This window comes from Gallinula chloropus, assembly GCF_964237585.1.
Source record: "Gallinula chloropus genome assembly, chromosome: 17".
NCBI classification, from domain to species: domain Eukaryota; kingdom Metazoa; phylum Chordata; class Aves; order Gruiformes; family Rallidae; genus Gallinula; species Gallinula chloropus.
Window position 1 is genome coordinate 260,576 of NC_140102.1, and position 18,546 is coordinate 279,121.

At 42.0% G+C, this 18,546-nt stretch overlaps 1 protein-coding gene across 1 annotated transcript; it reads left to right on the forward strand.

Annotated features, from left to right (window-relative positions):
* Window positions 1-233: 233 nt before the first annotated feature.
* On the forward strand, window positions 234-17,558 carry CHEK2 (checkpoint kinase 2; the record flags this gene model as incomplete). The annotated part of the gene is made up of 14 exons (XM_084272170.1): window positions 234-477; window positions 996-1,120; window positions 1,386-1,533; window positions 2,247-2,337; window positions 4,358-4,466; window positions 6,068-6,121; window positions 6,878-6,939; window positions 7,421-7,520; window positions 8,742-8,828; window positions 9,181-9,344; window positions 9,535-9,650; window positions 10,273-10,358; window positions 16,696-16,776; window positions 17,333-17,558. The coding sequence occupies 14 exons, from the start codon at window positions 234-236 to the stop codon at window positions 17,426-17,428; spliced, it is 1,563 nt and encodes a 520-aa protein (XP_084128296.1). The 3' UTR covers window positions 17,429-17,558.
* Between the last annotated feature and the right edge of the window lie 988 nt (window positions 17,559-18,546).

An 18,546-nucleotide genomic window follows, 5' to 3' on the forward strand; every position in this document is an offset into this window, starting at 1 on the left:
GCGAGCCCGGCAGAGCTGGGGCTCAGATGGGGCAGGGGGGTCCCTGCGGCGGTGGAGCCGGTTGGCGGGAGCGGCGCTGCCGCGCGGGGGAAGCGCCCGGTGCGCGGAGCTGCCGGGGGCTCAGAGGGGACCCTTTGCCCCAGCCCTGGCGGAAACGTCACCTGTGTGCAGGCCGGCGCAGCTCTACCCGGCGGCACTAACGGCTCTTCTCAAACCTTCTCTCTGAAGCCGCTATGTCTCGGGAGACCGGCGGTGAGTCGCAGCAGTCCCAAGGCGCCCCGCAGTCACAGAGCGGGACCAGCTCCTCCTCCGGGGGGTCACAGAGCCAGTCCTCCTCCAGTTCTGGGACCCTCAGTTCTCTGGACACGGTTCCCACTCAGGAGCTTCCGCCGATCCCCGAGGACCCGGAATCTGAAGAGTTCGTCCCCCAGCCCTGGGGCCGACTCTTTGCACTTGGGAAAGGTTTCAGCAACTGCGGTACGTGGATACCCTGGTGAGCCTCTGAGTTCCTGTGCTGCAGGAAAGTTCTGAGCAGCTCGGTAGAGAGCAGCGTCCTTTCAAACTCAGCACAAGCAAATCTAGCTGCAAGCTTGCAGCTGCTGCAGTAATTCTGTATGCTGTACTCCATCCCTGTGTTTAAGTGCCTAGACACACAGCTTCCGTAGGTTTAGAGATTTAAAGGAATGCTGGAATATTCCTGTTTCTTGTTACTTGCTTAATATTGCAGTTCCACAGTTTATTTGTTTACACGAGCCCCTGTACTGCATGAGGTGAACTGCAGGCTGATTTTGCTGAAGAGGGTAAAATTATTCAAATACTGTGCAAGGTGTTGATAGTGTGTGGTGCTCTAGCTGAATTAAGACCAAAAATTCTTGTATAGGAAGAACCATGTCTTTGTTACTCACTAACATTTAGCATCATTCTGCTGTGCTCTAGTTACAAACTTCCTGCAGAATTTGGGTTCTTTCTCTGCTTTACTCCCTCTTCCTCTGCAGACTGTGTGAATGACGAATACTGGTTTGGAAGAGACAAAAGCTGTGATTATAGTTTTTCTAAGCTGGGATTGTCTGAGACTGGCTTCTACCAAAACTATAGCAAGAAGCACTTCCGAATTTTCAGGGTAGGTGCTACAAAGGTTGACTGACTTTTTGTAAGTTGGCATAATTGCAAAAGACTTAATTTTGGTGGGAGCAGATTCTAAAGAAATCAAGGTTTAAGTACTTTCAGTGTTGACAAGACCGGGCGATGCTCCGTTAACCTGGTTTATGAAATAACCTCAATAGTCTGATCCCCTGAGCCAACAACAGTAACTTTCTATAGTCTGTCGTGTCTTTACAGTATTTTTTCCCCTACTATTAGATTTTCTTTTTTTTTCTCTCTTTAAGGAAACTGGTCCAAAAAATTCCTATGTTGCCTACATTGAAGACCACAGTGCGAATGGAACTTTTGTTAATAGAGAACTCATTGGAAAGGGGAAGAGGCTTCCACTGACTCACAACTCTGAAATTGCACTGTCTGTACAGACTAACAAGGGTAAAATACATTATAGCATAAGTAGGTTCTTTATGTGTTGACCAGGAGGTTGTTTTTGCAGTGATTTGAGTGTCATTCTTGCGAGCTGAGCTTCTTCATGGCTGCTGTTAAAATACAACCATGAATTGATGTTTTAATACTTCCATAAAAATTACCTGTATCCACCTCAGCCCTTGGAAGAAAAAAAACGAAAAAAGAAAGTTTAAAATGAAGCTTCCTTGGGAACCACCTTAGAGTATAAGCTTCTATAGTTGCTTTCCTGGTTTTGAAACACTTCTGTGCTTCAGTAGTTGTGTTTGTGAAGTTGGGCACAGGGGAAACAAGGGAAGCTGAAAAACCCCAGGTACTTACCACATGCTCTGTAATAATTAAGAAACCCTCTTAAAAATGAGGAGGCTTGGGGGTTTAATTCTTTGTCTTTGCTTTTTCAGGAAGATCTTGTCTTCCTGATTGTCACTTCTCTTTGCTCCATGCTGTGACATTGAAGTTCTTGCCTATTTAGTCCTTAAGTGTAGTGTTAATTGATTAAGCACTGCTAACCTGTAGCTGATGTTACTGTCAGCATCAGTAAGCTTTATTATACAGTTACGTTTTTCTTCTAGCAGACATTTTGTTAGTTACATGGTTGGCTATAAAAGTTCAGGAAGCATAGTTGTTTGTTATAACACTTTTAACATTAATAACAGGAAAATGATCTCCACTCATCTTCCTAGTGTTTGTCTTTTCTGATCTTATGGTGGATGATCAGTTGGTGTTTCCTAGAGAATTCAGAGAGAAATATATCATGTCAAAGACTTTGGGAAGGTAAGCATCCTTCTTTACACAGTATTAAGTCTTAATTTTGTTACTGTTTTCAGTACCTTGGGCTGGAATCATTACCAGTGTCAACTGAGCTGCACTTCCCATTTCTGTGGAAATGCTCAGGGTGTTTTGCAGGGTAGCAGGAGGCAGCAGATGCCATTCTTGATGTTTTTATACTTTACTTTTTCAGTTACATGCAGCAAAACAATTTGATGAGGACTGAAAAGCTTTGATTTAACAGATTTCTTGGGTCAGTGCAAGGATCTCTGGAACCAAATTACCAGTTGTGATAGGTGGTCTAATGATTGCCTTGGAATCTGAATGAAAATGAAACACCCTTCTCTTTTGTTCCTGCCACTTTGTGCCACTTAAATGAATTCTGGTGACTCCCTAATGGGGAACTCCTTTGCTAAGAAACCTTTCAGGTGGTGTGTATCAGTGAGAGTGTCCATCTCTCAGTTGCCCTTCTCACTGCAGTTTAAAGAATGCTGCTGGTTTTTGTCCATTACAACTGGTATAAGCTAAGAGACCATAAGCCAGTGTAATCTCTTACCTGCTTCATTGTACATGGTCTGAAGCTGATGCTTATTCAGCTCACATTAGCCTAAGATACTCTGTGACATGCTCCATTTATTAAGACCAAAGTACTAAGACTGTAAATGCATTCAGTCTGTATTTGCAGTTTGAAATAGATGCTTCAAAGCAATAGATTACGTGATGGCTGAGTTTACTGATCAGCCTGGCATTCTTTGCTTTCTTGTAACGACCTTTCTATTCCCTTTAAGTGCAAGAATATACATGGTTGCAGTTGTTAAAAGAAGGAATCTAGGATTTGAAAACTTTGGAGAAGTTTATTTTCAGAATCCTACCTGAAAAGCCAGTGTTAATGATGGGAAGCTTAATAACTGTTGTATTTGATTCTTTTATGTCACTTGTTTTAGCAATTGTTTGCTTTGCAGTATAGCATTTCCAAACCCATTTGGTTTTAGTTTTCTGTTTTCATAAAACTATCTATAAAATTTCCTTCTTTGTTTTGAGTTTGAAAGTCTGGGCTGGAGCCAGAAGGAATGATTTCATTAAAGACTAAGTAGAAGTAGTGACACAAAATCTGCAGTGTAAGAGATCGTTCCTTTTTCTTCCCCAATTGTATCACTCTATTCTTTCAGATTTAGGCTGTCAAAGCAAAAGTCCTCTCACTAGATTATAACTCTCTACTCCAGTTTCAGCTGTTAAGCAATGAAATAAGTTTTTTTTTTTAAACAAGAATGATAACACCTGAGTAATCCTGTTCTGTGCAACAGCTTAGCCAGGGATTTTGGCGTTGTTACCTGTAATTGGCTAATTGGCTTGAGTTTTGTCACCTACCATTAATTGTGAAACTTTTATTTTCCTTAAGAAGAGAATAATATCTGTAGATTCTTTACAAGTTCTTAATTTATTATATAATAATTTACTCAATTAGTGGAATAGAAGGAAGAGTTTTATGTCAGAATACAGCTTTCTACATCACTGTTAAGATTGTCAGGCAGGAGAGAGCTGTTTTAAGGGAAAAGAAGAGAAGTTAAGTAGAGACTGTTTTATTTTAAAAAAAGTCTTCTTCTAAAAGGCAGTCAGTTAATGGTCAAATGAGAACACAGATGAGTGCACAGTATGAGGATTTCTTTCTGTATTATAATTGCTTAGTAGAAATAAAAGTGCTGTCCTACCTGTTCTTCAGATTTGTGCAGCTGGTGTTGGGTTTGGTGGAAGCGCTGGCAGAGCTTGTCTTTGGTGTTCACTGGTAGCCTCTGTACAGACAGATTCATGGCTTTAAGCATTTTTGAATGGGTGTCCCTTACATCACTTGCTATTAAATCGAGTTCCTGCCTGTTGAGTGCTTTCTGCCAGCACACCCTACTCAGAAGGTTAGGAAGCAGCATGTACTCTAATAGTAGTTCAGTGCTCTGAGTTAACCTGCCTGTGTGTGTTGTGTGGATTGTTGCTCAGTCCTTGTTAACATTAACGTAGCTGTGCTTCCTGCTAGTGGTGCCTGTGGAGAGGTCAAACTGGCCTTTGAGAAGAGCACTTGTAACAAAGTGGCTGTAAAGATCATCAACAAACGGAAGTTCGCGGCAAGTGGGGTCAGAGAGGCAGTAAGTACTTCTGGGTCTCTGTCCCGGGTACTCGGTCACCTCCCCGGCTCCCCTGCTCTGTCCAGCTCAAGGTTATTTTGTCACTGAATGTCTTAAGGGGTTTTGCAGTGACACCCCTTTGATGTGACAGAATCTGGAGCTCTGTAGAAGGTGCTTGCTCTTGTTCTCTGAGCACGTGTCATTGTGTTTGTAATTCAGGACTCTGTGGTGTGTTCAGCGAGGGGCAGGGAGTGTTGTGGGGTTTATCTCCTGAAGTGCATCAGAGCACCACACAACCAGTGGAGTCTGACCAAAGATTTACAAACTCTGCTAATTTTGTTGCATTCACCATTGTAATGCTTTTAAATGAAGAAGCCTTTTGTGAAGGGCTTTTCACCAGTCTAGTCTTGTAGCAGAAATCTAAATTTGCAGAATAAGCCAAGTAGCATTACTGCAACAGGAGGAAAAGATCCAAGCACCTGCACATCTATTAATCTAATTTTATATAAAGGCATGGGATAAAATTTAAAGAAAAATACAATAAGGAGTGAAAGTGCAAGGAAGGAGTAGTTATCTAAGTTGTGCTGATGTGGATTTACTAAAGTTAAATCCAGTGGGGTTAACTCTCTTTGAGTAAAAGGACATCACAGCACAGATACCATATACAGAAACTGTTGAAACTGATAAAGTATTTTACCAGATACTGTATAGGAAATTCCAGATGAGGCTGTAAAAGATTTTTAAATTTTAAAGACAGAAATTCTGTGGTGGAGATGTAGCTGGCTGGGGAAAGGACACTGGGAGGCTCCAGTGGGAGCAGAATTAGTTGCCAGTGGAAGTGAGAAATTGTCTTGAGATGAGTCTTCTGTACTGTTGCATACAGAGATAATGGCACAAAAAGTGGGAATATACTAATTCAGCCCTTTGGCACTGACCCAGGGTCTCTCTGAATGGAAGGGAAGATGGCAGTATCAGATATGAAGGATTTATACCTTTCCGTGCAGGAGCAGTGGAAGTCAGATCATGTTCAGTGCAGGATTGAACACCTCCAGATGAGCCACAGTTGCTGTTCAAATACACTTTTCCGAGTGCAGAGGAGGAGGTAGAGCTCTTTGCAGATGAATAAGTGACTTTCAATACAACGGAAAACTGCACTTTGCAAGTTTAGGACATACCTAATAAAGATTAAGAAATACCATTATGAGTGATAATTATTAGGAAAAGCTCCTGTACAAAACAGAGATGGGCTTGCATCTGGAATGTTTGAAACTGGGGGGCTAGGGGAGGGGTGTGTCTGTGTGTCTTGTATGTTTTCAAAGAGCAGGAAACAAAACCCCAAACCTGCTGTTAGTGAGTTGAGCCTCAGCTACAGATGAAAAGATTCTGTCTGTTAACTTGCAAAATAAAGGCTAGGAGAGAATGGCACTTAATTTCAGGATTAGACCATGTGGGAAACATCTTGGAGAGAGGGAAGCAGCTTGAAGGACAATACTGACAAATGCTTGACAACGTTATTGAAAGCCATGAAATGATGTTTCTTCTGGTACTGTCTCTTCTTTCTGATGTGTCTTACTGGAGAATAGCACTATCTTACCCAACGTGATATTTGATTCTTTTACTAGAACCCAGCTTTTAATATCAATACAGAAATTGAAATCTTGAAGAAAATAGATCATGTAAGTGTTATTGTACCTTTTTTATTCCTTCTTGCTGTCTACTTCTGCAGTTCACTGACCTTTAGTGTAGTAACTAAAGATTAATTTTATCTGTTTAGAAAACACATTAAAGGATGCATGTAATTTGTTATGTAAATTAGTAATTGAATACTTTTTTCCTGAAGTACACTGTATCTTTAAAGATTTGAGTTTTTAAAACCTTGAATAACAGGTGTAAATTTGAGGAGAAACTTGAAAGGACGAGTTCCAACCTTACCCACTGTGATAGAAATCTTTACTTTATGTGTGTTTTTGTAAATACTGCCAGATCACCAAACATAGATATTAGGTTCCACTGGCATTTTAGAAAAATGTATATTCCCTCTTTCCTATGCATCCTTCCCACCCCCTTACCCCACAAAAGGCACTTCTTTTACTTAAATAAAGTTTGCATAGCCTAATGAACAATACCCTGCTCCTCAACATGTTATTGCATAGAAATGTAATAGTGAGAGTGTGGTAACTCACAGCTGGAAACAAGGATAGTTGTTGAGCTGTAGTCGCTGCAAGAGTTAAATGTTTTTGTGTGTGGAGATACAAGGGAGAAGACAACAGACTTGAGTATTAAGAGTTTGCCAAAGCCTGGGGTGCTTGTCAGTTAAGTGTTGAAATCATACTGGAATAGGAATGTCAGAGTGATAAACTGTTGATAAAGTTAGTTTCTACAAATGATTCTACTTTTATGTATGTATCCATTTGTGTTCCCTTTTTCCTTAGCCATGCCTAATCAAGATCAAGAACTTCTTTGAAGCAGAGGATTACTACATTGTTTTGGAGCTGTAAGTAACTTGTTTGAAAGTAAATGCATAAAATGAAATGGTTATCATAGCCACAGAGAATGTGTAGAATGTTTATAGCTCTGAACTTGAGGGGGGGTGTGTGTGTGTGTGCTTTGTTTTTCTTTTGTTGACCTCCACTGTTCTCTGAGACCTCTAAAATTAGGAACAGGGATAACCAGGAGAGTAATCCTTCTAGGTTCTGAGGCACTTGGTGCCTGGATAGTTGCTCACTATACTGCTGGTGTGGATTGCTGTCGCTGCTCTAGGCGCGTACGAGGACGCTGATCAAAGCCCTTGTAACAACTCCCAGTGAGGGTTCAGAAGATGAGACCTGCATGTGCTTTGCTGAGGTCATTGCTTGCTCATTTTCAGAAATTTATTCCTTTGTAGCTGGAATAGCCAAATGCCTTGTCTCAGTCTTGTCTCATGAGATGAATCTTTTGGAAGGAGTGTATTGACTTGTTACCTGCCTTTGTTCTAGGATGGAAGGAGGAGAATTGTATGACAGAGTGTCAAGGCCTATCAAGATGAAAGAAGCTACCTGCAAGTTGTATTTTTATCAGATGCTGCTGGCTGTAAAGGTACAAAATCTTGAATTCTACTAAGAAGAATACGGTGATGCATGAGTATCAGCCAGAGGTTACTTCTGAGACCTGTGCAAGCAGTCAGCATGGTGCTCTTAAGTTGGTTTAATAAGTTTCTTTACCTTGCTGCAGCGAATTAGCACTCTTACTTATTAAAAACAGGGACTAAAGTAGTAATACAGGCTGTGTACATTGATGGCAGAGTTATTGTGTGAGACTGTCGTGTGTGGGCAAAGAATCATCAGCCAAATAGCCTTCAAAAGAATCAGTGATCAGGTGCTTTACTGTGCACTCCTGTATAAACATTTCACTTCAGCAATGTTCAGTGTGAATGTGAAGTGATCTCTATTATGTATATTGTACTACTAGTTAGAATCAACATTGTTCCTAGTTTTAATACAGATTTCATTGTATCTTAACATATCAGCCATTCATGACTGAATTCTGATTCTTGCCTGCTGTCCAACATTCTCCTAATGAAGCTAGAAGTCTGTTCTCATATTTGGAGCCAGTAGAAAACTGGATAGTAGACTTCATGTAGGCTTCAGAACTACAGAGAAGCAAACGACTGAGGAAAGTTAACTTTTTTCCAGATAAAGTATTCAGCCTGACATTGATCTTGTATCTCCTCCTTACTCAGTTCTCCTAGTTACATCACCAGGTCTTTGAATCCTTTTTCAGCCTCCAGCTCTTTGACGACTGAGTTTTTAAAATCTGTCTCCTATTACCAGTGTGAGGACTGTGGCATGGTGAACTTATTTGTCTTTGCAATCTGGAATGGGGACTTGTATTTAAGAGGGAGCAATCATACAATGGTAATACCTAAAAGCAAAGAAAGATGGAAGGCCAGAATACCAACAAAGGCAACATAGAGCTTTGCTCTTCCTTAGTTCACAGTTCATTTGCTTTTGCTTAGGTGAAGGAGGCTGTATAGCTTTCTGGTGAGTGGAGTGCCTTGTCAGGTGTATGTACTGTGCTTCTGTTGTGATGTGACAGTTGGAAGCATAATGCTTTCTAAAGTTGTTTGCTTGTTGTGTTTTGGGTTTGTTTTGGTTTTTTTTAAAGGAGAGTCATAAGCTGTGTGGCTGTGGATGCATGCGTGCCTCTTACACAACAATTTCAGTTATCCTGCCATTGCTGTATGAAAAATTGGAAACCTTACTTCTCTGAAAAGTTATTAGTCTGCTTTTCTTTGATTGTATATCTGTATATATCTAGTATCTTCATGACAATGGAATTATACACCGAGATCTAAAGCCAGAGAATGTACTGCTTTCATCTTCTGAAGAGACATGCCTCATAAAGGTGAGGAAACTTACATTCCCTCTTGTTTGTGCTTATTTGTCAAATAATATTTTCTTGTGAGCTGCAGTTCCTTTATTTTCTGTAGTTGTCCATTTACATCCAAATCTGAGAGTACTTTTTGCTAAGGTAAAGTATGATTCTCTAGTCCTCCTCTTCAGTTCTCAGTTGTTTAGTGAATAATAATAGACAGATTTTGGATAAATAATGGATAGAGTTTGTTCGTAGTCATGCACTGGAACTGACTTGGAAGGAAAAAACTTAACATTACCTCCTGATACACACTGACAGTATTGTATGTTCTAGCAGAATCAGTCCTAACATGTAATGTTGTGTTACCATTTTTAAATACAAGATTACAGATTTTGGACAGTCCAAGATTCTTGGAGAAACTTCTCTTATGAAGACATTGTGTGGTACTCCCACGTATCTGGCTCCTGAGGTTCTAAATTCGCTTGGGACTGCTGGATACAGCCGAGCTGTGGACTGCTGGAGCTTAGGAGTTATTCTTTTTGTATGGTAAGACCCTGCGTAGCTGCTGCCTTCATTGGGCAGTCACTGACATACATGGTCCAAGCCTTGGCAACTGTGACACAAGCTGTGTATGTGTAAAAGATTGTATAATAGCAGATCCTTTAAAATGTGTGATTTTAGTGTTTTGCTCACTGTGACAAAACCCTGTGTAATTTAACTTGTTTTCCTCTTCTAGTTTGTGTGGATATCCACCGTTTAATGAGCAGAATACTCGACTGTCTCTGAAGGACCAAATCACTCGTGGAGAATACACGTTCATTTCAAAAGAATGGAAGCATGTGTCAGACATGGGTATGAGCACGTTACAGTGGGTAGCAGAATATCAAGCTTTTTTCTTGTACTTCTTGTTTTCCTTTAACTTCCTTTTAGCTCGTGGCATGTTGATGTGCTTAGTTTGTAATGTAGTCTCAAAAAACCCCAAACCAAACGAGCCCAACATTTTAAAAAGTTTAAAGTTGAAGCATTAGAAAGAGCAGATACATTTTCATTGAAGAGATTTCTTAGTAATATTTGAGTTATATGTGTGGATGTCTTGTTTCTTCTCTCCCATCTTCCCATATGGGTAATTTGCTTTCCAAGACACCATAAATTGAGCTGTCTCTGCTTGTTCACAGTAATACTGAAGCTTTTAGGAAAGTGCTGAGCTTCCTGTGTGTGCTCAGAACATAAATTATGGACATGCTCAGTGTATCTACTGGTAATTTTGGTAAACTGAAAAGTGTTGAATTTTGTGTGTGTGAGGGAAAAGGTCTGCACCCTTCCCTATGCACAGAAAAATGTGCTCTGCCCAGCCAGTGTTTTCAGGCATTGCTCTGAAGTGGTGTAAGAAACAGTTGCACATAGGTTTGGTGTATGCATATTGCAGGACTTATTTTCAGGTAACGGATTGCCATCCAACTCTCTCATATTCCAGCTCTGGATCTTGTGAAGAAGCTGTTAGTAGTGGATCCAAGCAAACGTCTTTCAACAGAAGAAGCCTTGGAGCATCCTTGGCTTCAGGTAGGAATTGAGTCTTAACTGAAGTACAGTAAAGCTGGCTGTTCTGGGGATAACTTTTTGATGTAAATTCAATGGCAGTTCAGCAGTGTGAATTTGATGAGGTTTTTTTGATAAGGAGTAATTTTCTTCTGCTGGGAAGCAGGGGAACACTGACTGTTCTGGTCACGAGAGATGTAACACGTCCCTGATCCTGCTTCTGTGGGGAAAACTCTGAAAGGGATACAATGATGAACAGTGAGAGCTTCAGTTCTTCAGCCTCACAGGAATCATAACTGTTACCTTGAGTGAGAGCTGAAATCTGCCTGGCCTCCTCAGTAAGCAGAGAAACAATTGTCATTTGGGCTTGAACTGCTGCCTGACTGCTGGCTGCTGTAAGGCTGGAGAGATCTGCTGCCTGCTTTACAGAGAGAGAAGTGAGAAAGGACAGGCTGTGTGTGCAGGAGTTTGTTTTACTGGCACTGTCAGTGACCTGTAGGAAGGGGAGCCATCAGATCCCAGGATGACATGAGCCCAGATACTGTAGCCACCACTTTCCTGTTGGACAACTCTAAACCAAACAGAGTGAGTGAGCATCTTCAACAGACAGACATGGAAACAGTCTGTTAGAAGCAAGATGATCTTGTAGCACCTTACTGTGTGTCAAAGATCTTGTGGGATGGAGCCTTCCCTTTCTTGTAGCTTGCTTAATAGAGTTGCTTCTTTGCTCTCTAAAAAGCAAATGCTGTCTCTGTAGCATACAGATCTCATTCTTTTCTTGATATCCTTGCCTCTTGCACTGGTAACTAAACCCCCTGCTGGTTTTTACTGTATTTATTTTCTCGGGCCCTGTCTCTGGCAAAGCCTTCATTAGCTTTTACCCCTTCCTACTCCTGCTTTTACGACATGGTATACTTTCTCAGTCTTTCAGCTCCATCGTCCTTCTCAGCTGTTGCTGCTATTTGTAGTCTTGTAGCCTTATCTGATGCTGTTCAGTGCCTCTTCTCACCCTAAACACATCTTTGCTTGATGTCCCTTTTGATTTGACTTCTCTTTTGCCCTCTACCTTGTCATGGGGTCTCTCTATATAGGTTTTACCTTGCCACAACACACACTTTTCTGCCCCAGAGAGAAAGGAATCATTAACTTCCTCTCTTCTCTCTCTCCTCAAAGGGGCCACACTATCCTTAGTTTTGTGTCTGCTGCCTTTTCTCTTTCTGCTATCTGGATAATGCTTTGTCGTTGTGGTTTTAACTGTCTATCGGTGCTGCAGCTTACATGACACCCTCTCTGCACAGGCTGAGGGTGTTTCTCAGCCTTGACCAATTTAATTGCTCCTGATGCAGCCTGACCTGTGCTGGAACGTGTCTTACTGCAGTGTTGGCAACCCTGGCAACAGCCATGAGAGCTTCTATAGGAGAGCTTTTTGTTCTCTTGGTCTCATGATCTTTACTACATCACCAGATAGTGAAGGTGGCTCAAAGCAGCTTGGGTCCTTTTGAGCAACAGACTAGACTAGTTCTGTAGACTAAATCTGCAGTAACTCATGGTTGATGCATCTTCAGTAACCTGTGTTAGGTAATGGAGAAGGACTCAGACTCAGTAACTTGTTCACCTGTCCAGCTGGAAGGTGTTTCACAGATTATATGTTCACTGTTCTGTAGTTATCCCATGGATGTTTGACTCTGGATCGTGTCTTTACAGGCACTGCAGAGTACTGAAGCGTTCTGTCAAGCTAGTCTAGGTCCAGTTCCAGCCTGTAGATGAGTAGTGTTAAGGCTGTTTGCAGTCCTGTCAGCTCTGGCCTCTCCATCAAAACAGCCATGTTTCCTTTGTGGAAGGAAGATGAAACTGATTTTGATGTGAAGAGAATCAGACTTCAGTGATTCTAATGGTAAATACCAGCAATGATCTCCTCGTGGTCTCTGCTCAGGAAGACCTGGAATTAGGTAGAGCTTGCAAATACCTGCCTGGGTCAACTCTGTAGGCTGTGGCCGAGCACAAGCGATAGGCATAGCTCCTTCCACGCCCGTGCCATGCCACGCAGGAAGCTGCAAGTCTGCTGCTCTGCTTGAGTGACAGAAAAGCTGGCATTATTATTTCCCATTAGCCAGTTGTCTTCTGCTGGAAGTTGTCGTGCCAGCTCAACAGCAGAGGTTGACAGGCCTCTGTCTTTATTTTTGTTGAAGGATACTGGTATTAAGCTGCTGCTCTTCACATTCTCTTCCTGCTTTAACACCCTTTGTAGGCCTCTATGACCAGCTCTGAATTTAATGGAAAATCCCGGATCTCTGGAATATTTTCTCAGCAAATAAAGCCCAGTCTGCATCTGTACCTAGCCCGTCTTCAAATTTTTAGTCCCTGCAGAGAGGACTGCAAAAAAACGCCTGGATATTCTGCTGGATACCTTCTTTCAGTACAGCCAGCAACGTCTACATCCTATCTGAGACACCTCTTCTCAGAACTCCTTAATATCTGAGAATCAAGATGTGGTTTTTAAGAGACCAAGTCTGGTTGTGGTTCTGGTAAAACTGACCTCCTCCTTTGAGCATTTTAACAGAGTCCCACCTCCTCATCTTTGTTTGGACAGGCAGTGCAGAATCTTGCAGAGGTTTTTCTGGCAAGTGTCCAGGGCTACTTTGTTCTTACTGCCACAAGTCATGAATACTTATGAAGTGTCACTGGTTTGGGAATCCTCTGAGTAGAGCTGATGGTTTCCCTGGCTCCTGTTACAGTTGCATTAGGTTTGTGAAAGGTAGTCTTTAGGTGGTCTTTTGATTTTGACACTCTGGAGGTGACCACTGGGCCTGTGACCTTTCCTGGATACTTTTAGTTGAGGAGGCTGAAAATGTCACCCAGACTATGTCTGAGCCACAAAAAGAGTTCTCCTTACTCATGCCCAGCATAATGCTGTTCTTATTTCCTCACTGGGAACAGTGTCTGGTTTCACATGCCCAGGTAAAGAGCATCAGAAAGAGAGGAAGCCAGGGAGTATCACTCAGTGCTCAACAGCTGGCAGCTTCCTGAGAGAAACAAAATGCATTTGAATGACTGTTTTTAAGGTATTATCTTGTCCTAATTGCACTGCTGGGCATCAGAAAATTCTTCCTGGCATTCCTGGCTTTCACTACTGTAGTTTTGTGTGTAACTTCTACAGTCAGTTAATTGCCTGTAGATTCTTACATTTAGATTAAAACTCTGTGCAGGAAATGTTACTGATAAACGATGCTACGCTGGGTTTTAACCGTCGGTGGTATGCATAATGGGAAGGGCAAGTGGGAAATACATGACAGTGATTTAGGTGAGCTAAGAATTTGAGATATCCTTGTGTGTAAATTCAGGTTGCTAGCAACTTGATTAGATATTCCTTTTGGGGACAGCTCTTACTGGTATGTTTTATCCTGAAGACAGGACAGAAAGTTTCAGAAAACATCATACCCACAAATCCAAGTGTTATCTAGCATTCAGATCCTGTACTTTAAGCTGTTTCCCTTCATGGGCTGTTACTAAGAGTATCAGTTGTTTGCAGGTGATGTGCATTGCCTGCTTGGAAGGCCAACATCCAGTATGTTCAGTTCTAGATATCACACATGTTGAATACTACCGCCAAAAGAGCTCCTTGAGTCCTGTTACTGTGAGTAGTGAGAGTGTTACTGGCTCCCCACTCCCTCTTGTGTTGTCTGTAAGTATTGTCTTTAAAAGTTGGCATGAAAAAAAACCACAGCAGACACATACTTTATGTGTACAGCTAATGCCTGTTGGCCCCCTCTAATGATTTTGGGTCTGCTAGGGAATTTTTCAGATACTAAAAGCAAGCATATTCTTCAAGAAAACTTAATTTCTACAGCTTTGTTTTAAACCAGTACTGCTTTCAAATTAGTGTTTCAAATACCTCTGCTGTTTACTCTATTTTTTGCTTAAATCTAAAACTTTCAAAATTTAATGGGCTGCTTAAACCTAAGTACTACTCAGTGGAGATGTTTTACCTGTATTTGTCAAATACATAATAAAACATTTTTCAGAGGCATATAAACAATTACTTGGTGTTTCTGCCTCTGAAAACCACACTGGGATCTTCTGAACGCAACAAGATTAGTTTGCAGGGTTAAGAAAAACTCAGGTATTTATTTTATAAATGGAAAAATACTTCACTTACCCATCAACTCAGATGTAGCCACAGCTGACCAATGTTCACACCAAAGCCTTTTTGTAGCACTTGAAAACATAAACCAAAAATATAGATGTTGAGTACTCCCAGAGCTTAGAAAAAGAACCTGTTCCACTGCCTTCACCCAAAAAACCCAGGTAAAACATCTGAAATCCTTAGGAGCTCAATGATCCTTATTGTCCCTAGCAGTTAATGTCCCCTTCACTTCTCTCTTCATGTCCCAGTCTTTGCTGTGGTAATGGAACAAAGTTATACAACATGTTAGCTCCAGTAAGCTGTTTAAAATTAATGTCTAGTTTTGGTTCTAGATCAGTTGTTCAGCTAGTGAACACTCAGTCACCATTCACAGCTCAGCCAACGGGAATGATGTGTATTAAATCATTGTGAGCAGTATACTGTGTCTAGTCCTGGAAAAGGTTTAAAGACCCAGGTTTGGAAGCCTGATTGAGGATTTGCAGGTAATCCATAGCAACTCACTCTAATAAAATTCCTACAGGGTGATTTGCTGAAGCTAGAGAATGAGACTTTCTGTTAAAATAGGGAGTATATGTCAACAAAATGTGTTGTCCACAGATTTCCCGTTCTCTGAGGCTGCCTAGCATAGACCAAGAGCAGCCTGGTCACTGGCAGCTAACCTGGGATGAGGTTACATGCAAGCTTTTGCTTTTGAAACATGACTGATTTTCTGCTAAAAAAAGCTTCTTTTAACAAAAGATCTCTGCTGCCCTTCCCTCCCCTGCATTATTCTTCCCTCCTCCTAATGCCTCTGCAGCCAGGGCTGTTAATGCACAGCAGAGACAACGAAGTCCATGTCTTTTGGCATGCATCTCTCAGGCACTTCCCACCCACTAACGGCAGCTTCTGGTGCACGGCTTGGGGTAAATGGAATGAACTGTGCACCATCCAGTGAGCTTCTGTAGAGATTGTAATGCTTTATGAATAATGGAATGTGCTTATAATCATTCGGGTTTTTAAAAGCAAACTTCTCCTCAGTAAAACGCCTGCCCATATTCTGAATATTCACTTTCCAAACATTTCTCTTTAATACGTACTACGGAGTTATTTATGTTAAGGGTAACTGTGGGATGCTTTTAAAGATAACATTTTGTTTGAAAGTCTGGTGTGTGGGTGTGTTTTTCCCATTTTGGGGTTTTTTGGGGGTGCAGGCATTCTGTTTGGTTCTGCTCTACCTGCTTTCTATGACAGGTTTGGTTTGGGGGGGCAGCAATAATGAAAAATACACAGATTTGGGATACCGATGACGCTGAGCTGGTGCAAATGAAAACATGCTGTTAGGAAGGGAAGTTATTATGAGAACAGAATACAAGACTATAAGGAAAATACTTTTCAAGAGCAATTAACTCTTGGTGCAAGCAAGCCCCAGATCCTGATGAGGCCTCTTCTGATAAGGCTGAGTAATTACCTGCACAAACCCCTGGTCTGTATGTTCTGTTCTTTCACTATTTTTCTGCGTTGTTGAATATTATGGCAAGCTCAGTTTTAGCTAAGTAGTTTTTGAGGGGAAGCTCACTCTTTGAAATAGAACTGTTTTATCTTCCCAGCACTGCACATGAACCACCTATTCAGAATTCTGTTGTGGGTCACAGCAGAACAGCAGACCCATAGAATGGTTCGGGTTGGAAAGGACCTTTAATGGTCATCTAGTCCAGTCCCCATGCAATGAGCAGAGACTTCATCAGCTAGATCAGGCTGCTGAGAGTCCTGTCCAAACTGATCTTGAATGCTTCTAGGGATGGGGCATCCACCACCTCTGGGCATCCTGTGACAGGGCCTCCCCCTCCTCCCCAGAAAGGATTTCTGCCTCAGATCTCTTCCCCATCTGCCCTCCTGCAGCTAAAGGCCATTCCCCTTGGCCTGTCCCTCCCTACCCTTGGCACCAGCCCCTCTCCAGCTTTTCTGCAGCACCTGGATGGACTGGAAGGTGCTCTGAGGTCTCCCCAGAGCCACCTCTTCTCCAGACCAAATCACCCCAACTCTTTCAGGCTGTCTCCATAGCAGAGGTGCTCCAGCCCTTGGATCATCTCCATAGTCTCCTCTGGACATGCTCCAACAGCTCTTTGTCCTTCTTGTCCTGATTGCTGGACAATTGCTGATCCATTTCATTAAACAAAATGTAGGTTTTTCCCTTAAATATTGCTTAAATTACTTAGAGTTACTGTTTTCTTTTCACAGGATGAGGATATGAAGCGTACGTTTCAGCAGCTACTTGCTCAGACACGTGCTGATACGAATCCACCACAAACATCAAAAATGGTATGTGTAACAGATGATTTGAAGATTAATGCTTGATGCACAGAGAAACTAGGTTTCAAAGTAACCCCAAATAAGAAAATCAATTAATTTTGAGAACATGTAGCAGAGTCTGCTCATTATCTCTACTTTCGGAGTAGAAGCAATGGACTTTGTCAGGATCCTTTGTCTGAATGTATAGAGAGTCTCTTCGGCTTTAAAGGGTTATTCATTTATTGAAATTATTGAGTATGTATGTTTTGATGGATTCAAGCCACGGATCTTTAGTGTACAAGGAAAAATTCTCATGTTAATGTAGGTTTAGAAGTGGTATTGTGACATTTGTTACCAGATGTTAATTAGGAAAGTTTTAAAGAGTAGTGGAAGATAAAGTTGATGGCAATGTCATACACGAGAAGGATCAATGTAATTAGATAGATCTTGGTAAAGAAACATTTGTTAGTCATGCTGCTTTTATGGTGAGAGAAAGCAGACTTTAACATCTGTAATTCTGTAGCAAGCCAGTTAGTCTCTGTCTTACCTGATTTCATGTAGCCATCCTGCTGTATCTGTCTTTTAGCCAACCTCAACAAGAAAGCGTCTCCATGAAAATGAGGACGAATCTGGCTCTTCTAAGCGTGCTGGTCCTTCTACGTCATTCCAGAAAAATAGGTGAAGAAAAGACAAAGTTACTTTTGTCAAGTATATCTGTTTTAAAACAGAAAGCAGATTATTTTATTTAAGAAAGATCTTAATTATGGAATAACTGTTGAAGATGTAATTGCTAAATAAAATTGCTTTGTAAGACTGAAGTGACTGCTGTGTATGCATGAGAACCCACAGAGTCACGTTGCATTTCATGTTCATGGAGGAATATCTACAGGCACCTGGATGAAAAACATGCCACTGGTTCAAATCTACTGCAGGTACAGAGGGGCGATGAACAGGAAGGAATGTGTGTCTGTCCTCTGACAACATTCCTGTTCTGGTGTGCACACATCATCAACTGGTACATCCTTGAAGAGTTCTGGTGCTTCTTCTAGCTGATCAGAAGTAGAAGGGAATACCCAGCTACCATTTACTACATGAAAGAATGATAAAGGATTTGGTGAGCTTGGGCTAGGTTTGTGATTTGGTGTACTGCAAAACCTGCTACCTTTGGGACTGGGTCACCTGCAGCATCATTACAGATAAGATAATTCACACAATTCTGCACACTAACTACACAATTATTCTTTTGGGTAGAAATAGAAAACTTGTATGATATATTGTTCTTTTTTTATATCCCACCATTAGAGTATTGTTTTGTACCTGCAGTGCTGTCCTGCCCCCAGGTCCCGACAGACCTGCTTTCTAATGAAGCCAGGTCATTGATCTCGCTCATTGGAAGTCAAGCCTTTGAGCCCAGCCCTGGCTGTGTGTTCACCATTTTACTGCAGAAAGGGTTCTGAAGTTTCACTCTTATTTTTTTTCCATGAAAGAGGCCCACTTACCCTCCAGCAGCTGCTGCAACGGCTGCGCTGCTTTGGGGAGCTGGTCTGACACCTTCATGGCAGTACAGCGAGGCTGGAGCTGTGCTCTCCGTGAAGAGGGGGCTCGGCGATGCTCTCGGCGAGATGGCTGAAGGGGCAAGGGGCTTGCTTTCTTGATGGGGCCTGTGCGCGGAGGCCGGTCTCGCCTTCGGCCCCGCCAGGCCACCGGCGGCCCGGGCCTCCGCCAGAGGGTCCGCCTGGGCGGGAACGGGACACCGCTGAACGACCGGCCTCGGACGGGAGGCCACCGCCGGCTCGGGGA